We start from the raw sequence: 27,322 nt of genomic DNA, 5'->3' as shown, positions 1-27,322 counted from the left end.
TGTTTGCATCAGCCATCAAATAACTTATCAGCACCTTTAATGGTTAATCAAGTAAGTATAGATATAATACGCATTTAAAGTCTCTATAGATTTATTGAGTCGAATCAAATGAGTGAATACTTGAAGCTTGAAAAAACATTTCCCTTACAGTCGATTTTATTCTTGAATACACCCTAAAGTTCATCTTGCAACGTGTTGCCTCAGAAACTCTACTATAGTAAAAGATTAATCACTGTCAGGGGTTTAAATGAGGGATATTGCCAGAAAATATTGCCATCACGTTTTTCCCACACTTCTGCATGACTAGTCCCCCATGAATCATTGCGAAACTACAATGCCGGTTAGTCATCAGCAATCCGCCGCCTTGGCCAATCTATTCATTAGACTCTCTGGCTGTCCTAACGTTGTCAAATATCGCGGGAGCCGCCTCCCTAATCACTACGTAATGTGCCGTGCTGCTTCTAGCGGCGCTGGTGACAGTGCTGAAAGCTGTTGGGGTGAGTTTTATTAATTTTCCCATTTTATACAACAATTTAAACATTTGTTTACACCGTGTCGGTCAGACCTTTATCTTTCTTATCAATTAGGTCTTGAGGATTTTACGGTTTTTCCAGCACTTGGTCATACGCAGAGCTCGGGCCTGGGTGGGGGCAGCCGTATTTTTCCTCACCATAAATCACCACACACAAGGACCAAGCAGTCCAGCAGCATGCTAGCTAACTGTAGCCGCTATTAGCCACTTAGCATTATTAAAGGCCTAGCTACTTTGTCAACGGTTCACTTTAACAACTCTGTATATCTAAAATGTGCCCAGTGTACCAAAGGCACGGTATTTGTGTGAAATGGCCGTGTCAAACATTAGTGACAGACGCAGTACGGTAATTGATAAGAAGTGAGCACGAGCCTCCGCTCGCTTGTCATAGCTTCTTTGTTGTCCCGTCCTCGTGCCGTCAGCGCTGATAACGTTATCTCTCTCATATTTGTGTGCACAGTATAAAATGTTAGTTTGTGATCATTTATTTGACTCGGATTAACATTTTAAAAGCGCACATGGTTTCTATGTTAATTCAATATTAAGTCCCGTCTGTCCGTCGGCAGTCACTTTCATTTCGACCGTTGCAAACTCTCATTTTGTCCGTTCAACCAAAATGAACTATCAAATACCCGGTGTCGTAGCTAAGTGCGTGGTGTTACCTAGTTCTAAAAATACGATTTTAGTAAAATACATTTAATACTCGCTTATAACACATGTGCCGAATTTGTTGCGATACTCCGTCGATGTGTTGTAAGCCTTGAATATTTTTCTACCACGTTGTAAATTACAGAAATACACACAAACAAATTAGAGATCGACTTTTTTAAAATGGTGCCTGGTGTACTTGTCTCGTTTGTAGAAAAATACCATGATTGTGTGTGTACTTTACGCGAACTTTGTGCTAGGACTTAAAGCCAAGTACATTACTTTGTGATAACAACTTAAAATGCTTTATGTGCTTACTATTTGAGGTAACGTGTGGCGAAATGACTCTGTCGCAGTGAATTAATTTACATCTAAAAGTTGGAAACGCCCGGGGGTAATGGCTGTTTACGACTCTAGCGTTAGCGAGATGCTAATCTGGTTGTGTTTGCTCACACAAGGTCATTGAGATGTTGCGATTTATACTTTACTGTAACCGTTTACATTAATTCGTCTAGATAGCGGGGAAACGGCGAAACACAACCCGTCTCTAATTGTTTAGGCACATATCTTAGAGTTTGGCATGTGTTGGAAAATAGCTTGCTCGCTAAGAAGTGACGCCGTCGGTGGCGTCGCATGCCGCAACGTGTTGGGTCAGGCCATATTCCAGTTGAGGATGGTGGATTTCTAGGAAGTCACATGGTTGGTACTGTCAGGGCGGTTGTTGTTCGGGCCCAGACCAGGGTGTCACCGTCGTATTAAAACATGTGAGACTACAGACTTAATCGCGAGTTTATTAGCCGTTCTGCCATAACTGAGACAGTCTGTATGGTTCATAGTCTTTCTTGTTAAATGATTACCGAGAAAAAATGTTATGTTATACTTATTAGAAATGCTCAAACGACCAATCGGTGCAAGTGGTTTAGTGGGTGGACTGTTTTCTCTCTCTTCCTGCGTCACCAAAAGCTGTAAAAGGGGAACAGAAGAACTCATCTCCCCCAAGGTTGTTTTCGCTTAAGAGTCGTTCTTGTTCATTGCTCACAACCTTTAACCTACTTAACCAATCCAGTCTGTGATAACTGACTTCTTTGTTTGGCCTATCACTAGGATGTAGGATAGGATAGATTCAGCTTTCCTAGTGCTTGTTAGTTAATCCGCACTTGACATTTGGATATGAATATCACAGAGGCATCTTAAAAAAAGCTCCCCCTTCTACTGCTTGGAGTCCCGTTTGGGCATGTATACAACATTATATTTTAAATTTCCAGGAAGTATGTGGGAAGGGAATCATTGCAACACAGTCACAGCTGAATAGATATCATGTGTCCTCCGTTTGGCTCACCCAGCTTGTTTTTAAAGCAGTGTATTTAGGTCAACAACACTCTGCTCTAACATTATGATGGAGAGCACTTTCTCAGTTTCTAATTAAACATAGCAAAATTAACTCACAAATAATTCATCTTTATTGCTTAGTGAGGTTCCCCTGCATACTGAGCATATTCAATAAGTGTGCAGAATAGTTGTGAGTTGAAATGCGAAACAAGAGGGCCCTGGTCAGAAATGGTGCCATAAATATCATGGCCTGAACTGAAGGCATGCACAAGGGCTTGTTGATCCACAGCTTTTGCTTGCTAGGCAGCTGTCTGGCATTGTGGGCTGTGTCCAGAGGCATCTGAGGAAAACCTTTTTATATACTTATTAATCTGGTGGCAAACTATTTAGTGTTCTCAAAAATGCCAAGCCACTGGTCTTCAGATAGTGAAATTAAATTTCTCTGCCTCATTGAAGTGACTTGGGCCTTTTATTTTTGCCCTAAAGGTTTGATCTGTGAAGTTATAAAAAGTCATAGTCACCAGTTCTACTCAGCTAACCAAATGTGCTTTTCCCCCCAACAGTATGAAGTGAAACGGAACTGAATTTTTGTACCATCCGCAACTGCTTCAAGTTCAGATCACAACAAAGAAACTGAAGACAAAACTCCCGAAACAAGCAAAGTTGCAACACCGAAGACACATAGGGAAAAATAAAAACGGATCACTTCAAGGGTTTAAAACGCATGAAGTAACCAAATCTTGAAACGACCAAAGAAGACGCACATCAGCCCAATTGAAACACAGAAGAGAAGCAATCTTATGCCCAAGCATATTCTGAGAAGACTTACTGATCTGAAACCAGAAGTTTGTGCCTACTCAACAGCTTTGACAAAGCACACGTCCCAACGCTGCTCCTAGCCCTCCTCATCCTCACCACACCACCGACTCACCACCGGGGTGTGGAGTGGGCTGCTATCTGCTAGTTTTACTCCCCCCCATATTCCCCCCCATCTTTCCCCTCCTCTACTTCTCCCACTGTTTTCATTGTATTTTTTTCTAAGCGGTGTTATTGCACCTGCGTTTGCCTTTTTTTTTGCTAGATTTCTCCCCCCTTTTTTGCTTTATGCAACCATCTAGAACTTGTGCCAGAAACCTGTAACAAGTGTGTGTGTGTTCAACTGTGTGCGTGAAGAGATCTGCAGGAACTGTATTGTCATCGAGATCCTGAGAATTACAAGATTCAAGACGACAAATAAAGGTGGGTGTCGGTTGATAGTCCCCTCATAACATGAAACTTGTCATGTCAACGACAAAAGTAATTTTTAGTCCTTTTTGTTATTATGTGCATTGTTTTGAATGATTTCCTTTCACCAAATAGAGTGCCCAATTGATGATGTTTTTCTGTAGGCTGATGCAGAAGTTGGCATTGCCCTGGTTTCCTTGTCAAAAAGCCAATGGGATTTTTCCATTGCATTTTGGATTCTTGCAGAAAATAAGCTCTGTAGCAAACAAATGTTTATGATTCTTAAATGTTTTTTTCAGCAAGATAATCTTCACAAATGAACATCACTAATAGGATTTGTTTATAAGCATAAATATATTTGCCAAAGGTCAAAAAGCTAACATTAGGCAATAAAAAAAACTACACAATCGTCCCATGATTTAACGTCTCCACCACAACGAGGCTGTAAAGTTGTGTCCAGTGCTGCTTGGCGTGATGACTTTCTGTAGTGTAGTGAACAGCTTTTTTAAAGAAACGCAAAAAGTTCAGTGTTCACAATTGGGTTAATTAAAGTCTCTCCAGCCTGTTTAAACCACAAACCTTACTAAAGGCATCTTACCAAAAATTAAATATTGAAAAAAAAAACACTGACTTTGAGATGATGGGACCCTGATTGCTGAAATGCTGGGTCATTTCTGATTCATTTCTGGGGCACTGTATTTGCTGAATTCAGATGAAAAAAACCCCTGATACCACTAGTTGAGTAAAATTCAGAAACTGTACTTGGTAAATTTCCAGTTTGTGCTTATTACTGTGATATACAGATGTGCAACACTCAACTCTGATTCAGTTTGGCAAGCTGCACTGATTTTGGGCATCAGTGCAGAGTTGTTTTTTTTTGTCACTGAACATAAATGTCAGTGTATTTGTCCTCTTTGTCAAGGTTGGATGTTTAAGAAAACACTTGAGTGCCATTTTTAAAATGGCATATGTGGAATCTGTTTCTGGATTTGTAGCCTCATCATGTAAAGTTTTGGGTTCTCAATTTTTAAATGGTGCCATCTTCAATGATAGTTTATTTGCAGCAGCTGATCTCACTGATTGGCACACCCTCCACAGCTCAACATTAAGGCTTGCTCGATTGCCAGGGGCAAGAAAAATGCCACGTCAGGGTAGTAAGTCTAGCAACTGAAAAAAAATAAAAAGATAACCACATCACTTTTTCCAGAGCTGATGATGGAAGTAGCTGAGGAGGAGTGAGCCATCTCGCTTCCTTCTCATCTCTGTTGCACATGCGCAGTACTGACATGCAAGAACATGGCACTGAAAGACAAAGTCTCTGAACTGAAGGGCAAGCGAGTATTTCAGTTATCCTGTGAATAGGAGTTTCATTGGGTGGTGTTAAAGGATGTGGGTGAAACACTGTATTATGCAGTTTGCTACTAGTTTAAGAGCAAGGCAGAAAAGTCTTTTTTTTTCACAACGTTTAATTTTAGTCTTTGCTGTTACCTGATAACGGCTAATAAAACTGCTTGTGTCGGGACAAGTATAAATTGATTTTGGGAAAGTAGATATCTGACCCTCTTGCGTGAATGGGCAAGTGAAGAAGAAAAAAAACATGAATTTTGAACCCAGATATGGAAATATCAGTGAAAGCAGCTGCTGCAGTGTTTTGTTTGAGATGAACCTTGTATATTCATTCCTCCTTGCACATGATTACACATTTCTAATGTGGAATAAGTGTGATAAGTGGTACAGAGTCTTGTGAATGACCTCCACATTTTACCATTTGCTAAAGATAACTCTTCTTCAAACATAAGCCAGCTGAACTGAACCGCCACCACCTCCAAACAGTTAAACTTGTTATTCAATATATTTTGAGAATAATTTGACTGCCCTCCCACACCCAGCCCGCACCCTTTTCCTCCTTTGTCGTTTTAAAGTCATATCCTCCCTGATTTTTGCCTTTTTCAACTCCCTCCCTGGGGGATTAAAGCCCACAGCTGTTTTCCTTTGTTTGTGACACTTGGCACACTGGCTGAACTCTCTGCCTTACCCGTTGTGTTTGTTCCTCTCTTCACCCTTGCAGACATCCAGCGGTGTATCATTGGGTGGTTACATAAAAATAGAACTTAACAGTCAAGCAAAAAAAAAAAAAAAAAATTCAAACAAAGTAATCAAGTTCAGCAAGTGCTCAAGCAAGTTTGGTCCGAGTTTATGGGAAAATATGGGCAGCCCCTGGAAAGGCTTTGTTGAGTTTACCTTGCCTGCGTCGCCACCCACCGCGTTTGTTAGCGCTGACCTGAGCAGCACCTCCCCTGTCGGACTCAGCCTGTCGCCATATGGCCGATCCGTAAGTTCCACCTTCCCACCTCTTTTCTACGTGCCCCACCCCCATCGAACACCCATCTACCCACCTTGCCCTGCATCTCTCTGCTGTGAATGGCCTAACCTCTTCATCCTTTTCGGGCTCCCGAGACTAGCCTCTACTCAGTTATCTTGTTGCAGGGCGAGGGGTGTTCTGCTGATTCGATTGTGGAAATTTGGCGCTTTTCACATGTCCTGAAAACCCGTTCTTTTTCTCCTTTTCGTCCTTATTTTTAATTTGCGCCTAAAAGTCTCACAGTGACGAATAAATTATTGGGCTGCTGAAGGGATAGTTCAGTGTTGTTGAAGTGGGGTTGTATGGGGTACTTATCCAAAGACATTTAAAAAAACAAAGTGTTTTTTGTTTTTGTTTTTTTACCTTCTCCCACTGAGAGTAGATACACTGAAATTTTGTTGTGCTTTTGTGCAATGACAAAGTATTGTGTTAAAAAATTTAACATCAATGTAAGTGTACGCTACATTGTGAGTATTGTCACTGCTTCAACTTCATGTCTGGGATTTCCACTGGGAAAGTTAAGCAGTAATTTTGCTCTCTTTACAGCTAGACTATACTGAAAAAAGTGATTTAACATAGTTTAACACTGGAGCTGCTGGTCTATGGCTGCCTCCACCAGTTGTTTCTGTTTTTGTGACGTTGGCGTTTAAAAGGATTAGTTCGGATTCACCTAAGTCATACAATCATAAACTAATAAATTGGTCAAAGCAGCAGTATCCTAAAATTACAGTTTTTTTTCCTCAATGGAGTCTGATGGTTATACTAAAGCTGTTAAATTGGCTAAAATACATTTGTTGCTGACCCCACATACACAACAGTACATTGCTTAGCTTCTGTGTCAGACTCCCGTCTGCTTCTCCAAACTGGAGCATGCCAACTGATATCTACTGTACATAAAACACTGACTAAGGATAAGCACCCCATGCAACTCTAATTCAAAAAGTCCCTATCCCTTTAAATGCTGGTGATAACTGTGCTCAATTCAGGGCTACACCAATACAAGCTAATCTGCATAACAGTTGATCCCTGTATGTAGTTAAAAACTATAATAAGTCAAATGGTTGGTATTTAAAGTACCATCAGCATTGAACAAAATACTTTCGTTATCTCCAAGATCAAAATGTTTTCACGTGGATGTTAGAAAATAATCCCTACATGGTTTTTCATGTCCTGTGTTAGATTCTTAATAGCAACAGACTTCGATATAAGTATATTGAGACTAGCTCATAGTACAGGGCCGAACAGAAGAGGCTGCTCTGGGACCCCTCCTCATAACCCATAACCCATCACCAACTCTGTCCACTGTAGAGGCACTGCTATTTGACCTGTCATTTGCATTTTCTGATCCTCCATCTTCAGTAGTTTTATTTTTTTCTCAACCTTGAGCAACATTCGCGATGCAGCACCTAAACCACTTCACATTAACCGGCTGTTTAGTTAGTGTAATCTATTCAGTTTTTAGTTTGCCTTCTCTGTAGAGCCATTCCTCTTTGGATACACTATTTCCACCGATTAGTGCTATCGACCGATGCTGCAGTGTGACTTTGTCATGGTAACAGATGCACTGTAACTGAGTGGCCTTGTGGTTTCTAAAGCCTTGGTATTTTGGTGTCCAGGTTTGAGTGTTGGTGGTTGTGATAAGCTAAAATAAAATAGCTTCGGAGAAATCTTCTGGATATGAAAACATGTTGGCAATCCAAAAGTTGGTGCATGGGAAACTGGGTGTTGTGTGAAATAACGGCTAGGAAGTCTAATTAGCAAGGTCAAGTAGATGATACAGTATCGTAATGCTGGTTAACAACCGGTTTTGCGTAACAACTAAACAATTTGTGGTATCTGGATAAGGGTCATTTGAAACAAAAAGTGTTAAAAGCTGCTTTTTCAAAGCCGTTGCCTCCTCCCAACAGCATATCCAAGTCCTAACCCCAGTGTCAGAAATGGAACGAGGCTCCTCTGAACCTCCAGTGGCTCGCAACACTGGCTCTGCCCCATCCACCTCCACCTCCACTGGTCCCATGCCTATCCCCCGCTCCTCCTCCGTCTCTTGCCATCCCCACCCGGGAAGTAAAAAACACAAGCGGACCCCCTTGTATCAGAGATCAGTAAGAGGGCATGTTTGGTGGTGCCCACACACTGACTTAACAGCCCTGTGAGCTGCTGTTGTGTCATGTGACTTTTGCTAACAGCATGGTTTGTAGTTTGATGGAAAGTGAGTTTAACCAGGGTGTAGTGGCAGATTTTGATAAGTGAGTTCTTGAGTACAATCACTGGTTGGTTGGTAGCAGGAATGTTGTCTGTCTAACCAGAACTGCATGAAAGTGTTGTCCGTGCTCAGGTGATTTGGGACTAAAACCACTCCACAAATTCAGCGGGTTTTAACTTGTAAGTGCATGACACTTTAAGAAAAGCGGTAAGCGCTGCAATGTCGTTAGTGTGTTTATTTATTTCTTTATTTTTCCAGTCAATGGTATAAATGATCCTAAAATTCTATCAGACATCATCATCGTGTGTTCCCCTCTATTGGTGGCCAGAGAGTCCCAGTAGACTCGACTACGACTTCTTTTTTTATACCCCTCCGCACTTCCTCCTGAAGTTTGCTGTACCTGCATGTTTGAAGTGTTTTTTATTTTTTATTTTAATTTTTAAGGTTGGCATCAAACACTGCATTGAACTGCGTTCTACTTTTTATGAAAAGTGCTTCATGTTGATTCAAAATTGGATGCACAGTAATTCTTGTGTCTCCTCCTCCCCAGATGAGTTTTGACCCGGGCATGCTCCATAACAATGGACACACTGCGTATGCCAATGGCACGGGGCCTGGAATTAGAGAGACTGGTGTGGTGGAGAAGCTCCTGACTTCCTACGGGTTCATCCAGTGCTCCGAACGTCAGGCCCGTCTCTTCTTCCACTGCTCCCAGTACAATGGCAACCTGCAGGAGCTTAAAATAGGAGGTGAGAGGCCTTGGAAGAAAAACATTTGAGTGACATCACTGAATCTTAGTTTGCATCATTTCATGTGAGCTAAGTGTTTGCTTCTCTCTCCTCAGATGATGTAGAGTTTGAGGTTTCCTCTGACAGGCGCACTGGCAAGCCCATAGCAGTGAAGCTGCTAAAGATAAAGCCAGAGGTGCTGCCAGAGGAGCGCATCTCGGGCCAGGTGGGGCCAGACCTGCACGCCTATCCCTTTACTGTGCTGCATGGTTATATTCATCCAGTTAAGGAACACCATTTTATTTTTGGTTCTGTTGTTGTCTGTCAATTTAACATTTTACATGGCTCATTGTGTTTTGTTGGGCAGGGGATGTATTGTAAGTAAAATGCTAAATTTAATCCCCTCTCTTATTCTGCATCTAAATTAACTAAATTAACTTCTCCCATCAAGATTTGCAATACATTTGAATTTCAGATCTGCTTCTTGCCCTGACATGCATGTTTGCTGGAGGTGCTATATGACCTTAGAACAAACATGGTCAAGTGATCAATGTAATTGCCCAGTGGCTGTATTAATTTCTTTCTGAATGCTCACAGCAACCAGTATAGCACAGCACAGTCAGTGTCTCAAACCAAAGCAAATCTTACATGTGCAGGTGGCAATAGCCCTTTTCACACAGAGATCGCGCTATAGGGCCGCTAATAAGTACTTTTTTTGCATCACCATAGCATTTTCACACAGAACTGAACAATTTTAGACAGCACGCTGGCTTCCTTGAAGCAAAAGATGCGTAACATTTAACATAACAGTGTCAGACTCTCTTGTGACGTATAACATATGCGTCAACGAGGCTTTTAAACACTAACAATGGCATAACATGGCAATAACAATCATTTATTGTCCCTGTTTATGGGGGCAGATCTAGTCCTCTGCACCAAGGGTAAGGAGCTCCCAGACCACATTGTTTTCCCAATTTGTTGACATTTACAGCTGTTGCTACCTACTTTTGAAATGTCCCGCATTGGTTAGCACACGTACACATCAAAATGTCACACCCTTCCTGCCAGCTGTCCCTTTTGTACAGACAGTTTTGGTTCTGTTACTTCCTCCAGTTCTGGCTTAAAGGTGATACAACTCACTCCCCATTCTGTGATTGTACCATTTATACAGAACGTCCAGGAGGCATGACGGCACAAAGTTCATGCCCTGAAAAGGGGCTAGTGAGACACTGCTGCATCATTAAGGACAACATGGGAAGGCAGAGCTGTGCCATGGCAGACTTTGGCGCTTGGCTCTTTGTTGATATACAGTTCATAACATGCAAGTGACGCTGCCTGTCTTGTAATGCACACACACATAATGGATCTAGTTTAACACATGGGCACAATGCAACTTCACACTCACACCGATTGATTCACTCACTAAGGTCTTCAGTCAGGTTAGCAGCTTGCCAGGAGCCCTTATGGGGCCTGAAAGTGTATCACACTGAAGCACAACCATGCACATGCAGCTATGCTAACGTGTGAGAGGTGACACTTGGAATACTTGTTACTGTGACATTTGAAACTCAGTCATTTCATCCATCACATGTCCAGAATTATTTAATTGGGCTAATTACTAATGGATAGTCAAGCTAGGATTGGGGAAGCAGTGCCCTAATGGCCTCCATCTGTCATTTCCTCCTTTTTCTGCAGGTTGTCTCGGCAATCCCAGTGCACCTGGATGGAAAGTCTGCTCCCGGCCAGGTGCCCACTGGCAGTGTTTGTTATGAAAGAAATGGGGTAAGTGACGCAGACTGCAGCACGCTTGATAAATAAAAAGCAGAATGTCACATCTGCTTCCACGTTATGATTTATGATGATGTATGTCAATGATATGCATCCATATGCTGTGGAGCACTCAGGGTGGAGAGCATATGTTCATTTCAGGAACATGAGGTGACTGGGAAAATGTAGCATCTTGAGCCTCCACAGCATATGGATGTCTGTGTGTTTTGTATATGCATTCTTTCACTCAATGGTTGGCCTTGACCGTGACATTGTTTTTGTTAGTTTATTTTTATCTGATATGGATATCACTGTAGCATGAGAATTGTACATTTATGCACAGTAACCAGATGGTGTTTAGTGTTTGTAGCTGAACGCTAATTTTCAGGCATTTTAAAAGTTAAAATTTAAAAAAAAAAAAGAATATCACCAAATGAACACACAGAAATATGTGAACAAATTACAGGTGTGTCCAAGATGGTATTATCTCTATTTTAGCCAATACTTAATACCTCTTAACAACGTTTCAGTTGGTGAACAGTTGGCGTTGTTTTTGCTCCTTTAACAGAGTGGACTGATTGGCCTATAGATATAATTGTAATAGTTTTCAGCTATACCAAAATTCATGATTTACATCTTAATATATTGAAATCACCAGTAAACCACTGTTGACTAATGAAATAATACTACTGTTATAATGAAGTGAAATAAAGTGCTGTTATGATGAAGTTAGATAAGGTTAGAGTTTTTTTTTTTAAATGGTCAGGAAGTATTAAGTTTTTGCTATAAATTTTTGAAATTTCCAGTAAGTGGAGAGGTGAACCATCACAGCGGCTCAGTTAAATGTGAGGATTTGTTCACTGTCAGCGTGACACAAACATACAGCTCTCCAGTTCATATACTACTAATTTCAAGTCACACTGGTGCTCCAGGGTCATAAAATGCAACTAGGTAGTTGCGGTCTGGAGCCCTGTAGTTACAAAAACACACCTCGCCTGCTCACACACTGTCGCTAAGGATAGAGTGGCCTGGAGCAGCGAGTGAGTGCATGTGATGTATCATTTTTGGGATCTGGTTTTCTTATTGTGTCTGTAAGAGGGAAACATCCTTAGGAGAGAGCAAGAAAAATTAAACGTCAAAGACAGTCTCATGCTGCTGACTTTGAAAAAAAAAAAAAATTAAGTGACATTTTGTACTTGATGTGAGCAGTATTGTCAATTTATACATGCACAATACATTAATATATATATTGCCCCTGGTTTCGTGTAATGTAATGCAACAGTTACTATTTTGTTGACTCTACTGGTGTGCTGGGGTCTTGTAGCAAATAATCTTGAAGTTATAAGAGCTTAGGGTTAATTGGTTTGTTTCAAACCCTTAAAAAATGTTGACACTGCTGTGACTTTCCACAGGAAGTGTTCTACCTTACCTACACCCCTGATGATGTTGAGGGAAATATCCACCTGGACACAGGAGACACAGTCAGCTTCTATATGGAAACCAACAAGCAGTAAGTCTTTACATCATGTCATTGTTGTCATAATAATTAGCAGCTTGCACTGTCTATATGTTTGATCTGTGTTGTGTTTCAGTACTGGTGCAGTCAGTGCTCGTAATATTCAACTTGTGAAGAAAAAGCAAATGAGGTGCCAGGGTGTGGTGTGTGCTACAAAGGTAAGAGCCATGTCATTACATTGACCTGACCTGTTAAGTAAATTACACAAAGTCCGGTTATCTTTGTCTTAGTTGACTTCACAAAAATGCAAAACTAAATGTACTGTCCAAAACACTTGAGATAAGTAATTGTACGCTTTCCCTGTCAGCCGAATTGCAAACCTGGCCATTAGCTTGTTTGTAAAGAGGGCAGGGTTTATAACAAACAGATCTGCTATATATAGGCAGGGTTCCCACGGATCCTTAGAAAGTCTTAAAAGTCACTGAATTTATGAATCTAAAAATAAGGCCTTAATTGGTATTAAAATGACATAAATGGATCTTTTAAGTCTTAGAAATGATCAGACAGGGGAGGAGGATTTTATTAATCATTTTTTTCTGACGTTGCATTGTAAAATCTCAGTAGTTGGTAGTATCTTTTTTTTTTTTGAGAATTAATTTAATACATTTTTATTCTTAAACTGGTCATGTAAATCCAAGCAGTGGAATCTCATCTGCAGCATGAGAAACACAAAATCTTCAAGAAAAGCAGCCAGAAATTCCAGATATTTCCTACTTCTGTTGGTAAACCAAATAGATATGTTTATGATAATATAATATGTTCATTGTCTGTCGTGTGCTATGTTCTGAAAAGGGTAAAAAAAAAAAAAAAAAATTTGTAATTTTTTTTATAAAAAAAAGTCATTTGGAAAAAAATAAAATTTTGGTTATTAAAAAGTACCTCTAAGAGGCATTAAAAAGGTCTTAAAGACTTAAACATTAATTGCCTTAAGCTGCAGGAACCCTGTTTATAGGATGTAGGTAGCCCAGTGTCATATCTAATTGCTAAATATTATATCTGGTTCCATACCACGACCCCACCATACAAGTATTATGGTCCATATTCCATATTATTTTCACATCAATCTTTGAATCAGATGTGTTGAACCATGTGTTGTCTTTCAGGAGGCCTTTGGGTTCATTGAGAGGGCGGATGTGGTGAAGGAGATCTTCTTTCACTACAGTGAGTTCAAGGGTGATCTGGAGGCTCTGCAGGCTGGAGATGACGTCGAGTTCACCATCAAAGACAGAAATGTAGGTGTTGTCAAGCTTTTTCGTCTCCACCATCCAGAAATACCGAAGTAACTTGTGAACATTATATACTGTATATATCTTGTTACATCACTGACACCTCTAACTCTGCCTGTGTGTGTGTGTTTGTGTTTGCGTGTGTGTGTAGATATAAAACATTGTTTACATTTAATGTTCTTATGGCCATAGGGTAAAGAGGTTGCCACAGATGTGAGGCTGCTCCCCCAGGGAACAGTCATCTTTGAGGATATCAGCATTGAGCAGTTTGAAGGCACTGTTGTGAAGGTCATTCCCAAGGTTCCCACCAAAAACCAGGCAAGTACCAGGATTATTGGTATGGCGAGTTGAATAATGTCTCTGGGTGTCTTAGGCTGTAATAGCATGAAACTTTGACTCACCAGTCAAGAATATAAAACATACGTTTCACTAATCTTTCCTTCCTGCTTCCACAGAATGACCCGCTACCTGGCCGTATCAGCGCCCGAATTGGTTTCACTGACAAGGAGCTGCCGTTTGGCGAGAAGGACACAAAGTCCAAGGTGACCCTTTTGGAAGGGGACCACATACAATTCAACATCTCCACCGACCGCAGAGACAAACTGGAGAGGGCCACAAACATCGACATCCTCCCAGACACCTTTAACTTCACCAAGGAGACCCGTGAAATGGTGAGGACTACAAAAGAATAAATCTGTTTGACTGGTCGATTATATTATGGAATGCATCACTGAGTAAATGAAAGAAATGAGGGATTAGAAGGGGCGTCTTCATTCATTAAAATGCAGTGAATCTTCACAACCTTGGGTGACACAAATCTTTTTCTAGGGAGTCATTGCGGCTATACGAGATGGCTTCGGCTTCATTAAGTGCGTGGATCGGGATGCCAGGATGTTCTTCCACTTCAGTGAAGTCCTGGAGGAAAGCCAGCTGCACATCTCCGATGAAGTGGAGTTCACTGTTGTGCCTGTAGGTCCTGTTTTTAACCTTTTCACAAAAGTATGTATTCTGTCGTACTACTTATTCAGGCACATTTGAATTTTTTGTACATAACAAGCTGAAGCCAAACACCCTGTTGTTGCCAGGATATGCTTTCGGCTCAGAGGAACCACGCAGTGCGCATCAAGAAGCTGCCCAAGGGCACAGTGTCCTTCCATACCCAGTCTGAGCAGCGCTTTATGGGAGTGGTGGAGAAGGAAGTTGTGGCAAACACCAATAAGAATGCAAGCCCAACCAAGGGCAAGGAAAAGGTACTTTAATGCACCAATTATGGCACATATCCTACATGAAGATGGCCCCCAATGCATTTAAAAACAATGGCCTCACAGTCCACCTCACCCCCCTTTACATACATCCTCAATTTCTGTTTTAGTTCTAATTTTCCTCTTTGCTTTTTCGTCCAATGACGACCTCCTGTTCATGCTCCTTGTTGGTTAGAAAAAAGACAAGGTAGGACTGAGACCTTCTGCATGAAGTCACGTCCCATTAATAAATGATAAGGACACTTGCATTGTAGGCAGATGTATGCAAACATACACATTGTCTGTATTTTACTAACATTCAGTCAAAGAAATAATTGTCTCTTAGGCCTTACATGAACGGTGCAAAATCTGACTAATAATGCAGTGTAAGAATACTGTGTTCACAAGTGTGATGTTGACAGACCTTGCTGTCTAACAGGTGTCTGTTTCTCTTATTTTTCAAGGCTAAAGTTGTAGAAAAGGTTGGTCTTTGCAGGCCTCTGGCCCACTGATTGCCTCCTTTACCTTTTTAGTTGACAGCATGGTATTTGATCACCAATTAACCCCTAAATCATACACTCAGACTTTGTATCACTGAGTGAGTGAGGGCTGCACAGTTAATAATGAAATGGGTTTTGAAATTTGAAAGTTTTTGGGAAGAGTAATTTTTTTGTCCTCCCAAAGGATATAAGCAGCACCTAGAATAGTCACTTTGAACTTCTTTCCCATCTCTGTGGTCCTTTTTTGGCACTTTTAGTCAGTTTACACATACTGTTGCACCTAAGATGATTATATTAATTGAAAGTGGCAGGAAGAACATAAAAGATTAAGAAGCATAATAGTGTGCTCAGTTGCTGTGATCAAGCAGCCTTGCAACTTGAATTTTTTACTTTTATGCTTGTATTGGGATGAAATGCCTAACATGATAATACCAGTAAATGGCATGCTGTGATCGGTTCAGTCAATTACTTTGAATAAAAGAGGGGAGAATAAATTAAGTGAATATTGCACAAGTGTTCCCAATGTAGCCACAACAGTGATTTGTTATTATGCAGCCCTTCATACTAGGCTGTAACTCAGAGCTGTCGCAGTAGACCAGGCAAATGCTAACTAACTAGGCTGCTACAGAATAATACATTGCACACACTGTTGCCTCTCACATGCTTGTGTGGGCTGTCTGCACACCATCCTCTAATACACTCTAAAATCATTCAGTTGTATCATGTGAGGCTTAAAGCAGTTTTATTGAAAAACAGGTGTAGCACTGATTTGGACCAGCTGGATCAAACATTGGTGATGCTCATTATTGGAATGATCATTTGGTTTGTTGGCCTCTTTTTAGGAAACAGAGGAAGGAGTGATTGCATATGAAGACTGTGGAGTGAAGCTCACTGTGGCATACCATAACAAGGACCTAGAGGGAGGAGGATACCCGCAGGTTGGAGACAAGGTATCTACTGAGTAACACTGCACTCCTCATGGAAAGACACATAAATAATGAACTTAGACACTGCTGAAGAGGAGGGCAATATGAGGTCTGCACCTATTGCAGACTAATGCTAATATGACCCAACTTCTGTGGCTTGCAGTGTTTATTTAGGTGTTGTTCAGGCTGCAAGTGCATTTTTTTTCTTTTCCATATCCAGACTGTATTCAGATTAATTTTAGGAGGAAAAAACACATGAAATGCGATCTTTGTATATGTGATCGAAACATTTGTAGGTTGTTTTAATGCAATTCCTTCAATACATGGACACAAAGTTGTTTTTTTTTAAGTATGTCAATTATTGATATAGTAAACTTTTGGTAGGCTACTCGAATAATAAAAGCAATTGCTTTTTAGTCTACTTTATAGATTTTTCTGCAGTAAAAATGATTAAAATGAGATGAACGGACTGAAAACCTTAAACTTTTGTTTTGCAGTTGAAAAATGGTTATAAAATCACAATACCTCACAGTATTTGTTACTGCAATTTTTGGGATATGCTCAGTGCATATCCCAAAAACATTTAAAAAATATTGCATGGTGAGTATCGTATTGTGTGGCCTCTGGTGATTCACCTTGGTGGTATTTGAATGAAATATTTATGGGGGCATAATCTAGTGTGCAGAACGGTGAATTGATGGACTTCCATTTCTCACGCTTCTGCATTGGAAAGCCACGTCCCCAGCATTGTGATGTAGTTACTGATGCTTCTGTTGTTATCACGGCAACCCCCGCAGATAGGATTTTTATGTCTGGACACACAATTACAAGCACAAATAACAGTGAAGACAGACTGTCCTCAAGACCTGATTTGAGAAACAAATCTGATTTTTTTTTTTTGAAGTCTGAACGTAGCTTAAGAGTCTTCAAACTTGTGTTTGTTTGGTCTCCCCTGTGTGTTAATTATTATTTTTGTCCTCTAGGTGGAGTTCTCCATCAATGAAGTGAAGCGAACTGGCCAGCAGAGCGCCGTCTCCATTAGGGTTCTCAACCGTAACTCCTCCAATGCCAAGAGACTACATGGATTTGTTGCCACATTAAAGGACAACTTTGGCTTCATTGAGACGGCAAATCATGACCAGGAGATTTTCTTCCACTACAGGTAGAGGTTTGAGTCTTAAATGCCTTTGGATGTGCTAGCTGCTGATTTACTTATTGTTGTCACCCAGACATCTGTAATTTAAGTCTGTGTCTCAATGTTTATCTGTTTTCCTCTCAGTGAAATGTGTGGAGATTTGGACAGCTTGGAGCTTGGCGACACAGTGGAGTACACTCTCTCTAAGGGAAAAGGAAACAAAGTCAGTGCTGAAAAGGTTACCAAAGTGGCTGCAGGTATGAGCAGTTTGATTCCAGCCGTTTAAATGTACATTTTTTACATTTGTTTATAATGCAGTGTAGGTGGGAGTGCTGATAAACAAAAGGTTTATAAAAATCCTCTGTTTTCTACTTATAGTGAATGGCATTAATGAGGATGTTGGTGCGACAGTGATGATGGGAAAAGTCATCCGTCCCCTGCGCAGCGTGGACCCCTCGCAGACAGAATACCAAGGGCTTATTGAGGTCACAGAGGAAGGTGGGTGTCAAGTTATGATGTGGACCCAGCAGTCAAAGTGCAGTGATTTCTTTGGAGGATTATGATGGTATAACTCATTCCCATCTCCTTGATCATTTCAGGTGCAACTAAAGGCCAGAATTATCCCTTTGGAATTATGGGTATGTCAAACAAGGCCGATTGCCTGCAGAAAGGAGAACTTGTGAAGTTCCAGGTTTGCACAGTAGCCCAAACTGGACAGAAGATGGCCTGTAACGTGGTACCTCAGCGTAGAGCCATGGTGGAGTGTGTCAAAGACCAGGTAGTGATCAGTTACTTGTTTTCAGTTTCTTTAGGGCTCATTACATCAGGAAACCTCAGTGTTGAATTTACCATTACTACTATAGCATAGCTTGCTTGAATTAGCGAATGTCTTCCAGTTCTGAATCCTGAAATTGTTGTTTTGTTGTCCTCAGTTTGGCTTCATCACATATGAAGTTGGTGAGAGCAAGAAGCTGTTCTTCCATGTAAAAGAAGTTCAAGATGGCCTTGAGCTCCAGACCGGAGATGAGGTGGAGTTCTCAGTCGTCCTCAATCAACGCACAGGAAAATGTAGTGCCTGCAACGTACGCAGAGTCAGGTAATGACTCCAGAGACTGCTTTACATTTTCAGTTATCGTTTGTGAAAGTTTTGCTGCTATACAGTAAGTTTGGTGATATTTTCTAGTCACGTAAGATGAAAACACTTGGTCTCAATGCTCATTATATATTACAGTGAGGGGCCTAAACCAGTGGTGACTCCGCGTCCAGATCGTCTGGTAAACCGATTAAAGAGCATCACTCTTGATGACGCCAGCGCTCCTCGCCTGGTGATTGTGAGACAGCCCCGCGGTCCTGACAATTCAAAGGTACAATTAGACTTATTGCAGCTTTTTTGCCTGTGCCAGTCTGTGATGTGATAAGTTGCTCCATTGAAATCAGAACGGATTTTATTATCAAATATTGAAAATTAGGGATGTCAGTGGTTAACAGTCAATTGTTTCTCAATACTCATTTTAAAAGTTAATAGAATATATATATATATATATAAATCCAATACTTTTGATTGGTTAGACTCATTGCTCTATAGGTTTATGTTACTACTCTTCTGTTAACTGCACTGTGCATCAGCAAGGTCTGGTGGAAACTAGCTAGCAGTGCCACTCATTCAGCGTTTACTGCTACTAACACCGTCCTGACCCAGCAGCATTGGGCATTACACACCTGGGGGTGACTGGAGTTTGGTCAGTGGGCACTATGTTTCTACATGTTAATGTGGCTTATTGTTGTAATTGTCAAAATCTGTTAACTGGATGCAAAATTAACCAGAACTGACATTCCTACTGTGAATTCCAAGTTGTTGAGAAAACATTTCTATCAGTGTGTATATACTGGAAACCAGGACTGTTCACTGGATTCTCTGTATGCAGAATTAGTTCCCTTTAAAAAAAATCAAGGTAGTACTTAAACATTGATGTTAACTGCAACATAAATAAAAATCTGTTCCTTTTTTTTCCCACAGGGCTTTAATGTGGAGCGCAAGATCCGCCAGCCCGGCGTTATTGACTGAGCAATACAGAGCCCACCCTGTTTGGTGTTGGTGGGATGCTGTCCCAAAGGGCAACAGCAGGGGATAAGGGAATTTGATTTGACACATGCTTGTACACACAAAACATACGCACACATTACAGTAATCGGCATGTGTAATCTTCGTCCCCATCGATACCTGCGAGGGAACTTTTCTCATTCCACAGTTCCCTGCCTCCCATGTATGACGTACTTGATAAAGAGTTCCACACTGCAGCGTACATGGGGTCTCTGATTGTGTGCGTGTGTGATGTATCCTAGAAGTGATTATAGTGTGTAACGGAGGTTATTTGTTTCTGAGGGCCTCGTCCCTCTTAAATCAGAGTGATGACTGTGTGGCTGTCTATGTCCCTATCTTTTTGAATCTGCTTTGTCTGGAATTCTGCACCTGTAATCTGTCCAGTAGTCTGCCTGAGTGAATGAGAGTGACTGTTTGCATGTCTTTGAGCGTCTGCTCCATTTATTTTTCTCATATATTTTGCTCCTTTACCCATGGAAACTTAAAATGGTTTCATTGTCAAGTTTCCACTACTGTATGCTTTCCTACAAGACGCATAAAGCAAAGCAAAGTTCCCTCCATAAGGAGGATCATATTTCTCATGTGCGAGCTTAAACTGAGGATTCTTCTCTGCTCGTTTTTTTTGAGCAGTTTTTAAAACGCTTTATTGAAGAGCTGAAGTGAAAGCATGGTGTGGGTGTGTGTGTGATGTAAGTGAATGTCAAAGTAGTTCATCTAATGGGATTTACTTTTATCAGTCTGGAGCCTTTAGATGCCTTTTTGGTGTTCAAATGCTCCACTTAAGCAATTTTTCCCAGGTGCAGAATTCCTTGTGGCATCTTATATCTGCAGTTCTTTTATACTATGTTTTTTTTTTTCTTTTCTTGCACATATTTTTGCTTTTTTTCCATTGAAACTCAATCTGCTAATATTGAATTAAGTAAGAATAAGGTGCCTAAAAACTACAAGCAAAATAAAAAGAAAAAAATAAAAAATTAGATGTATCCTCTGTTCCCAGCCAACCGCCAAAACATTCAGAACAATCTTAGGGTGGCTTTCTTTTCTAGTAGAAATAATACTGATATGCATCCCAAACCTGTGGGTTGAACTATACTGTATGTAATGTGTGCTTTTTTTGCTTAGTGAAAGTTCAATGAAACTTCAGATATAACAAAAATTTAACTTAAAGGAGAAAATTCAGTAAAAAAAAAAAAAAAAAAGAAAAAAAAGAAAAAAAGCATAATAAATCAGGATTCCAGTTATTGTGCGCCGGAGACATGATGGGTGAGCTCTTGTGCCTCTGCACATTAAGTTACAGTCTAAATTAATTTCAACTTTGGAGATGTTCGGGTTTCAGTTGAACCACAAACAGAGGTTCTCATGTACTTTTGTTAATGGTCTTGAATGAAACAATTGAATTAAAGTTTTATGAAAATCATGAGCTGTTTTGTAGTCATCTTATTTTAGAGAAAGGCTGTGATATTTATGACTGAATTTAATCAAAAAAAAAAAACCTAATTAGCTGTGAAAACAACTTTATTATATTGACCAATGTTACACTTCAGTGTTCACTTAAGGAAAATAAATAACCTCATAAAATTATTTGTAGAGGTTAAACAAGTTATAAGAAGACAAAGGTACCTTGTGCATGGGTGGGTGAGTGCTCGACAAATCAGAAACCTTAACAGTCAGGAGATCTCAACAGATGACAGAATGTACAAATTCACCAGAGATGAAGCCCAGCAAAAGCTTTTAGTCCAGTCCCCCTCCCCTTAAAAAAAACTTGCACCAGCTCTCCTGACGTATGCAGCTGTATAGATAATGAGTCTGACAAAAGTAAAAATAATCATTTACGTCATAATTTCTTGATGGTTAAATCACTGCTTGCACTCTCAGAGATGGCACACTCTTCCAGCATTAAAATCACAATTCTATGCAGTTTAGTACAAAAAAAAAATCCTCTTTACTCAAACTGATCACATACTCAGATCAAAGCTGTCTTGAAGCCTTCCATGCCTCTCATTCAGTGAGGATGTAACATGTACAGTATATATTCCCTAATTTGCTAGAATACAAGGTTGCCTATGTTGGATACTCAATAAGGATAGAAAACCTACCAGCAGATGACATTTGAATTAAAAATTGAAGTCTTGGGGTGCCTAATGGCTCAGTGGATAGAGCGGCACCCCATGTGCGGAAGCTGTGTCCTCGCTGCAGCGGCCGCAGGTTCAAGTTTTGGCCTTAGCCCTTTGCTGCGTGTCCCCCCCCCCCAATAAAAGGCCAAAAACAATCTTTAAAAAAAAAAAATTGTCTTCTTTCACTGTGTTTAAAATGCACCGTACACAAAAATGTTAAACAGGGTGCCCAGTAGTTCAGCTGGTAGAGTGGGCGCCCAGTGAACAAAGGTGTCCTTGCTGTAACAGTCGTGGGTTTGGTTTCAACCTGTGGCCCTTCTGCTGCATATCATTCCTTCTCTCTCCCCCTTTCACTCTTAAACTGTCCAATGTAAAAATGCACATGCCCAAAAAATATTTTAAAAAGGGTTTTCTGCTTTTTTGTTTGGTTATGGAAACGATTATTCATAAAGGACATTCAGAATCATCCCAATGTTCCCTTTCAAAGAAAAAAAAAGAAAAGAGGCTCACTTTTAGCACAAATTCTGGTTGACCAATAGGGAGCTCACTTAAGTTAAAAAAAAACAAAAAAACAAAAAAACAAGACTGTTATGGAACTGAGTGTGCTGTTGTACTTGTACACATACAAACAGTTCAGTACTCTATACAATCATTCAGTACAAGTAAAAAATCAGAAGGATTCGCATCTTGCATTTGAAGGAATGAAATTACCAAAAGTGGAGCACAATCAAGCATTCATAATGTTTACTGACTTTTGAAATCTTTGACTTTTGTTAATTTGATTCTAAACCTTGGTACTGCCCAGATATATAGTGAGCTCGGAGCGGTGAATCACCTTCTTTTTAGTCTGTGATTGGGGGCTTCTTTGGGCTTGTGCCCAGCGTGCCCACCACTCTCTCAGCTCGGTGGGCCCTGTGGGCCGTCGCTCCTTTATCTGGTTGGGAGGAACTAGAGCATGAGAAGGGTTGAAGTCCTCTCTGGGCAGGAACTTCCTGTTAATATTTACATCCCCATCTGGATCAGATTGTTGCTGATTTAGGTCCTCGGTTGAAACTGTTGAAATCTCTGCGGCAGCATTTGCACTGTCTTTTAAAAACATCTCGGCATTGTCTATGTTTTGAGTGGCAAAGAAGTCAAGCCCCTGTATTTTGCGCTTGTACTCCTCCAGTTTGCCTCTGCACCCCACAGCATTTGCCTTCATCTCAAGGAACTGGCATTGCAAGTCTTTCTCGTAACCTTCTTCAGCCTTTAATTCGTTCTCCCAGAACTTGATCTGTTCCATTTCCTCTTCAACCATTCTCTGCTGGGCTTCCTGCTCAGTTTTTTTGACCCTCTGTTTTTCCTCAAGCTCCAGAATTTGTTTGTCTATCTCTGCTATTTGGATCTGTAAATCCTGCAAACAGCTGAGCTGGTATATGATGGTTTTTCTTAGACGGTTTTTCTTGTCCTCGGTTGTACCACACTTTGGACTGGGCAGGTCATCAGACTCTCCCTCCTGAGTTTTCTGGTGGCGTTTGCTTTCTTTACCCTTCGTCTGACTTCCCATGCAACAGGATGTTTGATGATCCAAGTCTGACATTAAACTTTTCTGACCTCTGACTTTGCCTCTACTACTTCGACCAGAGTTACCTTCATCAACAGTGAGAGAAAGGCCCAAAGAGGTGTGATACCTTTTATCTGTCCTCTTACTGCTTTCCTTATCGCCAGCGATGCTGTAGACCTTTCCTTTGCCCAGACTCTCCAACCATTCCCAGGCCTCCTCCATGAGCGTCAGAGACTTTCTTTTAGGCCTTTTCAGTTCCTCCTTTTGCTGCTCAGCCTCTGGTCTTAAACAGGACAGTGGCGGCAAGCTTTGACGATGCAGACTTAGTGAACCGCTGCCCCGTCGCATTCTCGTGCCTGCATCTTTTCTTCTCAGCGGTGGGCAGGGCTGGTATCTGCCAACTTTTGTTCTGCTCATTTTGTCCCAGACTGAAGGTCCGTTGTGGAGCAGTGTGATTCGGACCTCCCTGGCCTGCTCACCATACTTCTGAAGAGTCTCCAGGAGGCGTTCATTGGGCGCCATGCGCCTCTCAAAGTCTTTGAATTTCTCCTGTAGCGTGTAGCGCCCTGGTTGACCTAAAGAGAATTGTGACAATGGAGTTGTCAGGTTCGTCAGCATGACAGAAAATAAATCTTAGTACAGTGTCGAGCCACAGATATACTCACCAAGGGCTTGAGCCAACGCTATGACCACGTCTTGGCATGTTGTTTCTTCTGTAACACCACAAACCACGCGTGGGATACCGTCCACTGTCACCTTTACTTCCATTGTACTAAAACTGTGATTTGAAATGAAGTATAGTCAGTGTGTGGCACATTGTGCAGAGCACTTGTTCTTTGTCAGGGGAAGTGGTGGAGACAGCGAAATGACCCCCATTAACATTCACTGTAATTAGTCTACTCATCATGTGCTGGACAAGCTTGAGGGCAGCAAGTATTTTTGTAGGATGTCTACAGTGACAGTGTCCCCATAACACTGAAAATAAAAGACAAGCTTTTAATAATAAGGACTTAAAAAGAAATATCCATGAGAAAATACGAGAAGCACCTACCTTTTTGTCCTGTCTGTAGTACATATGCTCAGACCTCTCTGCTCTGGGGGAACTTTCTGGTCGGGAGGAAGTCTTGAGCAATTAAGAGCAATTAAAATTCCTGAAGTCACCTACCACTGGAGGACAGTTTATGATCCCACCCATCTTAAATAATTTCCATTTTTGCAAAAGAACACAGCATTTTTTTCTAGGTTTATATGAATAGTACAACAGAAAAAAAACATCGGCCACAAGTGATAACTACAGGATGAAGTTAAATGTTAGGTTATAACTGCTGCTGTAATAAGTCTTTATATTGTGAAATGAGTTAGGATTTTTGGACCCCTAGTTCCCTCATCTTGAGGTCAGTGGTTCTTTAACAGGGTTTTGGTTAGATGTCCAAAGTAAGGTCAGATCTGTAGTTAATTTTCATGTTTTGTTACATTAAAATACATAAATAAATATTACTAAGAAGCCTTTAAGTGTCTTTAAAAAAGGCAGTTGCTAACAAGTGACCAGATGGGACAACAGAACATCTTCACACTGTACACGGCTTTACAGCCTCATCGTGGAGGTGACAATCAAGTCATGCCACTGTGATGTAGTTCCTTTATGACCTAATGTTAACTTTTTTGCAACTGGCAATTTTATTTATTCTTAAAAGAAGTCATGAAAGTGGTGTTCATTTGTGAAGATTATCTTGCTGGACAAAACATTAAGTATCGTAAACTTTTGTTTGCCACAGAGCTTATTATCTGCAAGTAACCTATCGAAAATTTAGTTAATGAATTCCATATGAAATGGAAAGTAACTGAATATAGAAATAAACAATTTATTAATCTAATGTTCACATTCAATATCAGTTCTCTGTGTTATTGTGATGTATTTGTATCAGGTTCTTTACAGAGTGCTATAATTTAAAACAAAAAAACACAAAAAAGGAAGGAGTCTAAAGCAATTCTTTTGTGTTGTGTTATTCGTACAGATTTCACCACTGGGATTTTTTTTACATTAAGAGATGTTTCACACCCAACTGCCGATGTACCAACTATATTATAGATTGCAATCTACATGCTGACTGTGTACTTTCTTTGCGATAGCTCAGCTTCTGTCAAAATTTACAAGGAACTCCAATCCTGTTGTTTTTCTTCAGAAACCTCTTCTATTTTGTACATTAATTACAGCCATGGGATGGGCATGATTTTTTTTTTTTACCTTTTAACTCATTTTCAACCTGCGCTGTCACTGCCTCAATTAGTGCCACAAAGAAGCAAATCCAGTGTTGTGGAGCAAATATCTGTCTAACATTTGTGAATACAAACTAACATTAGCCACCAAGACTATGTGATTTAGGTGTTTATGTTGTATTTAGATCTGGGTGTTCCTCTTTATCATTCTAACAGGAAGGGTGATTACCATCCAAACAGAACATGTAAACATACCAACCTTGTAAACTGCACAACAGTGAGCTATTACTATAAAGCACGTACCTCAGTGAGTCTGTGCTACTAAATATCTATTTATACAGTCTATGCTAAATACTCTGAACAGTCATTCATTTCATCATAATAATTTCAGACTATTTTATTTTAAGCTGATGCACTAAAGATTCATCTTTTTTCGATGTGTCAGTTGTTGCTTTTTACTCTGATGAAATCAAATGACTGCACAAAAGATGCTGCATGTAACTGACACTGCATTTGCAAACAACTCATACCATTAATACTGCTATAATATTGAACAAATGCTACCGAAACAGGGGGTTTGGGCTTCCTCCGCCAAAAAATTTTGAGCATCGAACACTTAATTTCTTGCATTATGGTGAATTTTTATGGACAATTTTGTGCATTTTTGTGCATTAATTTATGGTGTAAATGCTTCAAGTCCTCTGCTACTTTCATGTTTTTATTAGGGATGACAAATTCACATGTTCAAAATATTCAGTGGGTGTGTTCCCTGCACAGGGAGGATCTATAGTCACCAGTTAACTTGACACCAGTAATATTCAATACCAAACAAAACATCAAAACATGTCACAGTGTATAATACCAACTAGAACTTTTTATATATTGGAAATACATAAATGCAGGTGGTTCTTTTGGATTTATTTTATTTTGGTGTTCACAGCATGTGTTGCTATTTTCTCCTGGTTTATCTCCTACATATGAAAGTTATTAGAGGAGTGAAAACCACATGAAATGTATGTCTGACCAAACACGAGCCAAACAACTCCCCAGACTGGGAACTGGACAGTCTGGGAGCACCTGTTGTAATTTGGTAGTGTCTGACAGTCCGGGTGATGATGATAGGAGTAATATGAGACGGGAAAACTAGCTCCCTGTCCCCTGTTGCCCATGTAAACCATATGTCCAGCTGCTATTAATCTCTCAGGTTCATGGTGAAGAACAGACAGATCTCTCAAGACCATGAAAAAGAAATCCTTCAGAGGACTTTTCATTCATGTCACCTGGTGCATTTGTTGCCATTTGCCTTTGATGGTTTGTCCTTCAAGTTCACATTCATGTTGTAACTTTGCACAGGCTGTGGAAATGTAGCATGAAAATGCACACCCAAAGAAGACATGTTTAACCTAATAATTGTAGTTATCAGGGTGTCAGACACTTTGATATGAGAGGAAGAATAATGTGTCAGAACACACAATGTAGTGGAAGGAAATTCAGTCAGTTTCTTCATTATGCAATTATTTTTATTGAGAACATGCTGTCCAAACAGTGCACCAGCCAAGACAAGATTAAATTCATCACGAGCGTTCAAGATAATGTTGCAACACTGTCAATGCTTGTGCCAGTAGTTTAATTCCAATGACCAAAACGAAATCTATAAAGTGCAGTTTCAGCTGAAATTTTAAATATTTTTACAGTATGCTTATGAAATGAATATTCTGAAGAGACTATCGTTTACAAAATGTCCTGTAAAAACTAATGTTTTTATTTCTAATGGTTGAGTGTGCCCATTTCTAACTTGATCTCTTTAACTAGTTGCACCCTAAGAGGAATGTTGACATTTGGGATCAAATTCCCTGAAAATAGATGGCTTGTTAAGAGTCTTGGAGCTGCAGCATCTGAGGACCAACAGAGAAGGGGAAGTGTGTCACACAAGGCAGATTTTTTTGCAAAGGCAACAAAGATTTTCCCTCCACAACAACCCCAAAATTACAAAACACATTTTTCTATTAA

At 40.3% G+C, this 27,322-nt stretch overlaps 2 protein-coding genes across 11 annotated transcripts; one reads left to right on the top strand and one right to left on the bottom strand.

Moving 5' to 3' along the window:
- The first annotated feature begins 406 nt into the window (after nucleotides 1-406).
- Nucleotides 407-20,855, top strand: csde1 (cold shock domain containing E1, RNA-binding). 10 transcript variants are annotated; one of them, XM_042492066.1, is made up of 24 exons: nucleotides 407-497; nucleotides 3,073-3,748; nucleotides 5,802-6,065; nucleotides 8,003-8,197; nucleotides 8,849-9,047; nucleotides 9,143-9,252; nucleotides 10,722-10,808; nucleotides 12,206-12,303; nucleotides 12,386-12,467; nucleotides 13,413-13,541; nucleotides 13,728-13,853; nucleotides 13,991-14,206; nucleotides 14,364-14,534; nucleotides 14,621-14,785; nucleotides 14,973-14,984; nucleotides 15,241-15,258; nucleotides 16,119-16,226; nucleotides 17,186-17,364; nucleotides 17,482-17,594; nucleotides 17,716-17,835; nucleotides 17,937-18,115; nucleotides 18,270-18,433; nucleotides 18,569-18,701; nucleotides 19,355-20,855. In XM_042492066.1, exons 3-24 carry the CDS (start codon nucleotides 5,940-5,942, stop codon nucleotides 19,400-19,402), a joined length of 2,778 nt encoding a protein of 925 aa, XP_042348000.1. In that variant the 5' UTR covers nucleotides 407-497; nucleotides 3,073-3,748; nucleotides 5,802-5,939; the 3' UTR covers nucleotides 19,403-20,855. The 10 variants fall into 10 exon arrangements, with proteins under 10 accessions (XP_042348000.1, XP_042347998.1, XP_042347996.1 ...); XM_042492064.1 differs by having other exon boundaries at nucleotides 9,143-9,309; nucleotides 14,364-14,504; XM_042492062.1 differs by having other exon boundaries at nucleotides 9,143-9,309.
- Nucleotides 20,856-21,847: 992 nt separating this feature from the next.
- rassf11 (Ras association domain family member 11) lies at nucleotides 21,848-24,367 on the bottom strand. The gene is made up of 2 exons (XM_042492533.1): nucleotides 23,761-24,367; nucleotides 21,848-23,670 (listed from the first exon to the last, which is right to left on the bottom strand). Exons 1-2 carry the CDS (start codon nucleotides 23,861-23,863, stop codon nucleotides 22,337-22,339), a joined length of 1,437 nt encoding a protein of 478 aa, XP_042348467.1. The 5' UTR covers nucleotides 23,864-24,367; the 3' UTR covers nucleotides 21,848-22,336.
- Between the last annotated feature and the right edge of the window lie 2,955 nt (nucleotides 24,368-27,322).

This window comes from Plectropomus leopardus, chromosome 8, assembly GCF_008729295.1.
Source record: "Plectropomus leopardus isolate mb chromosome 8, YSFRI_Pleo_2.0, whole genome shotgun sequence".
NCBI classification, from domain to species: Eukaryota; Metazoa; Chordata; class Actinopteri; order Perciformes; family Serranidae; genus Plectropomus; species Plectropomus leopardus.
Note: the sequence above shows the minus strand (reverse complement) of the source record. Positions and strands in the feature narration are given on the sequence as shown.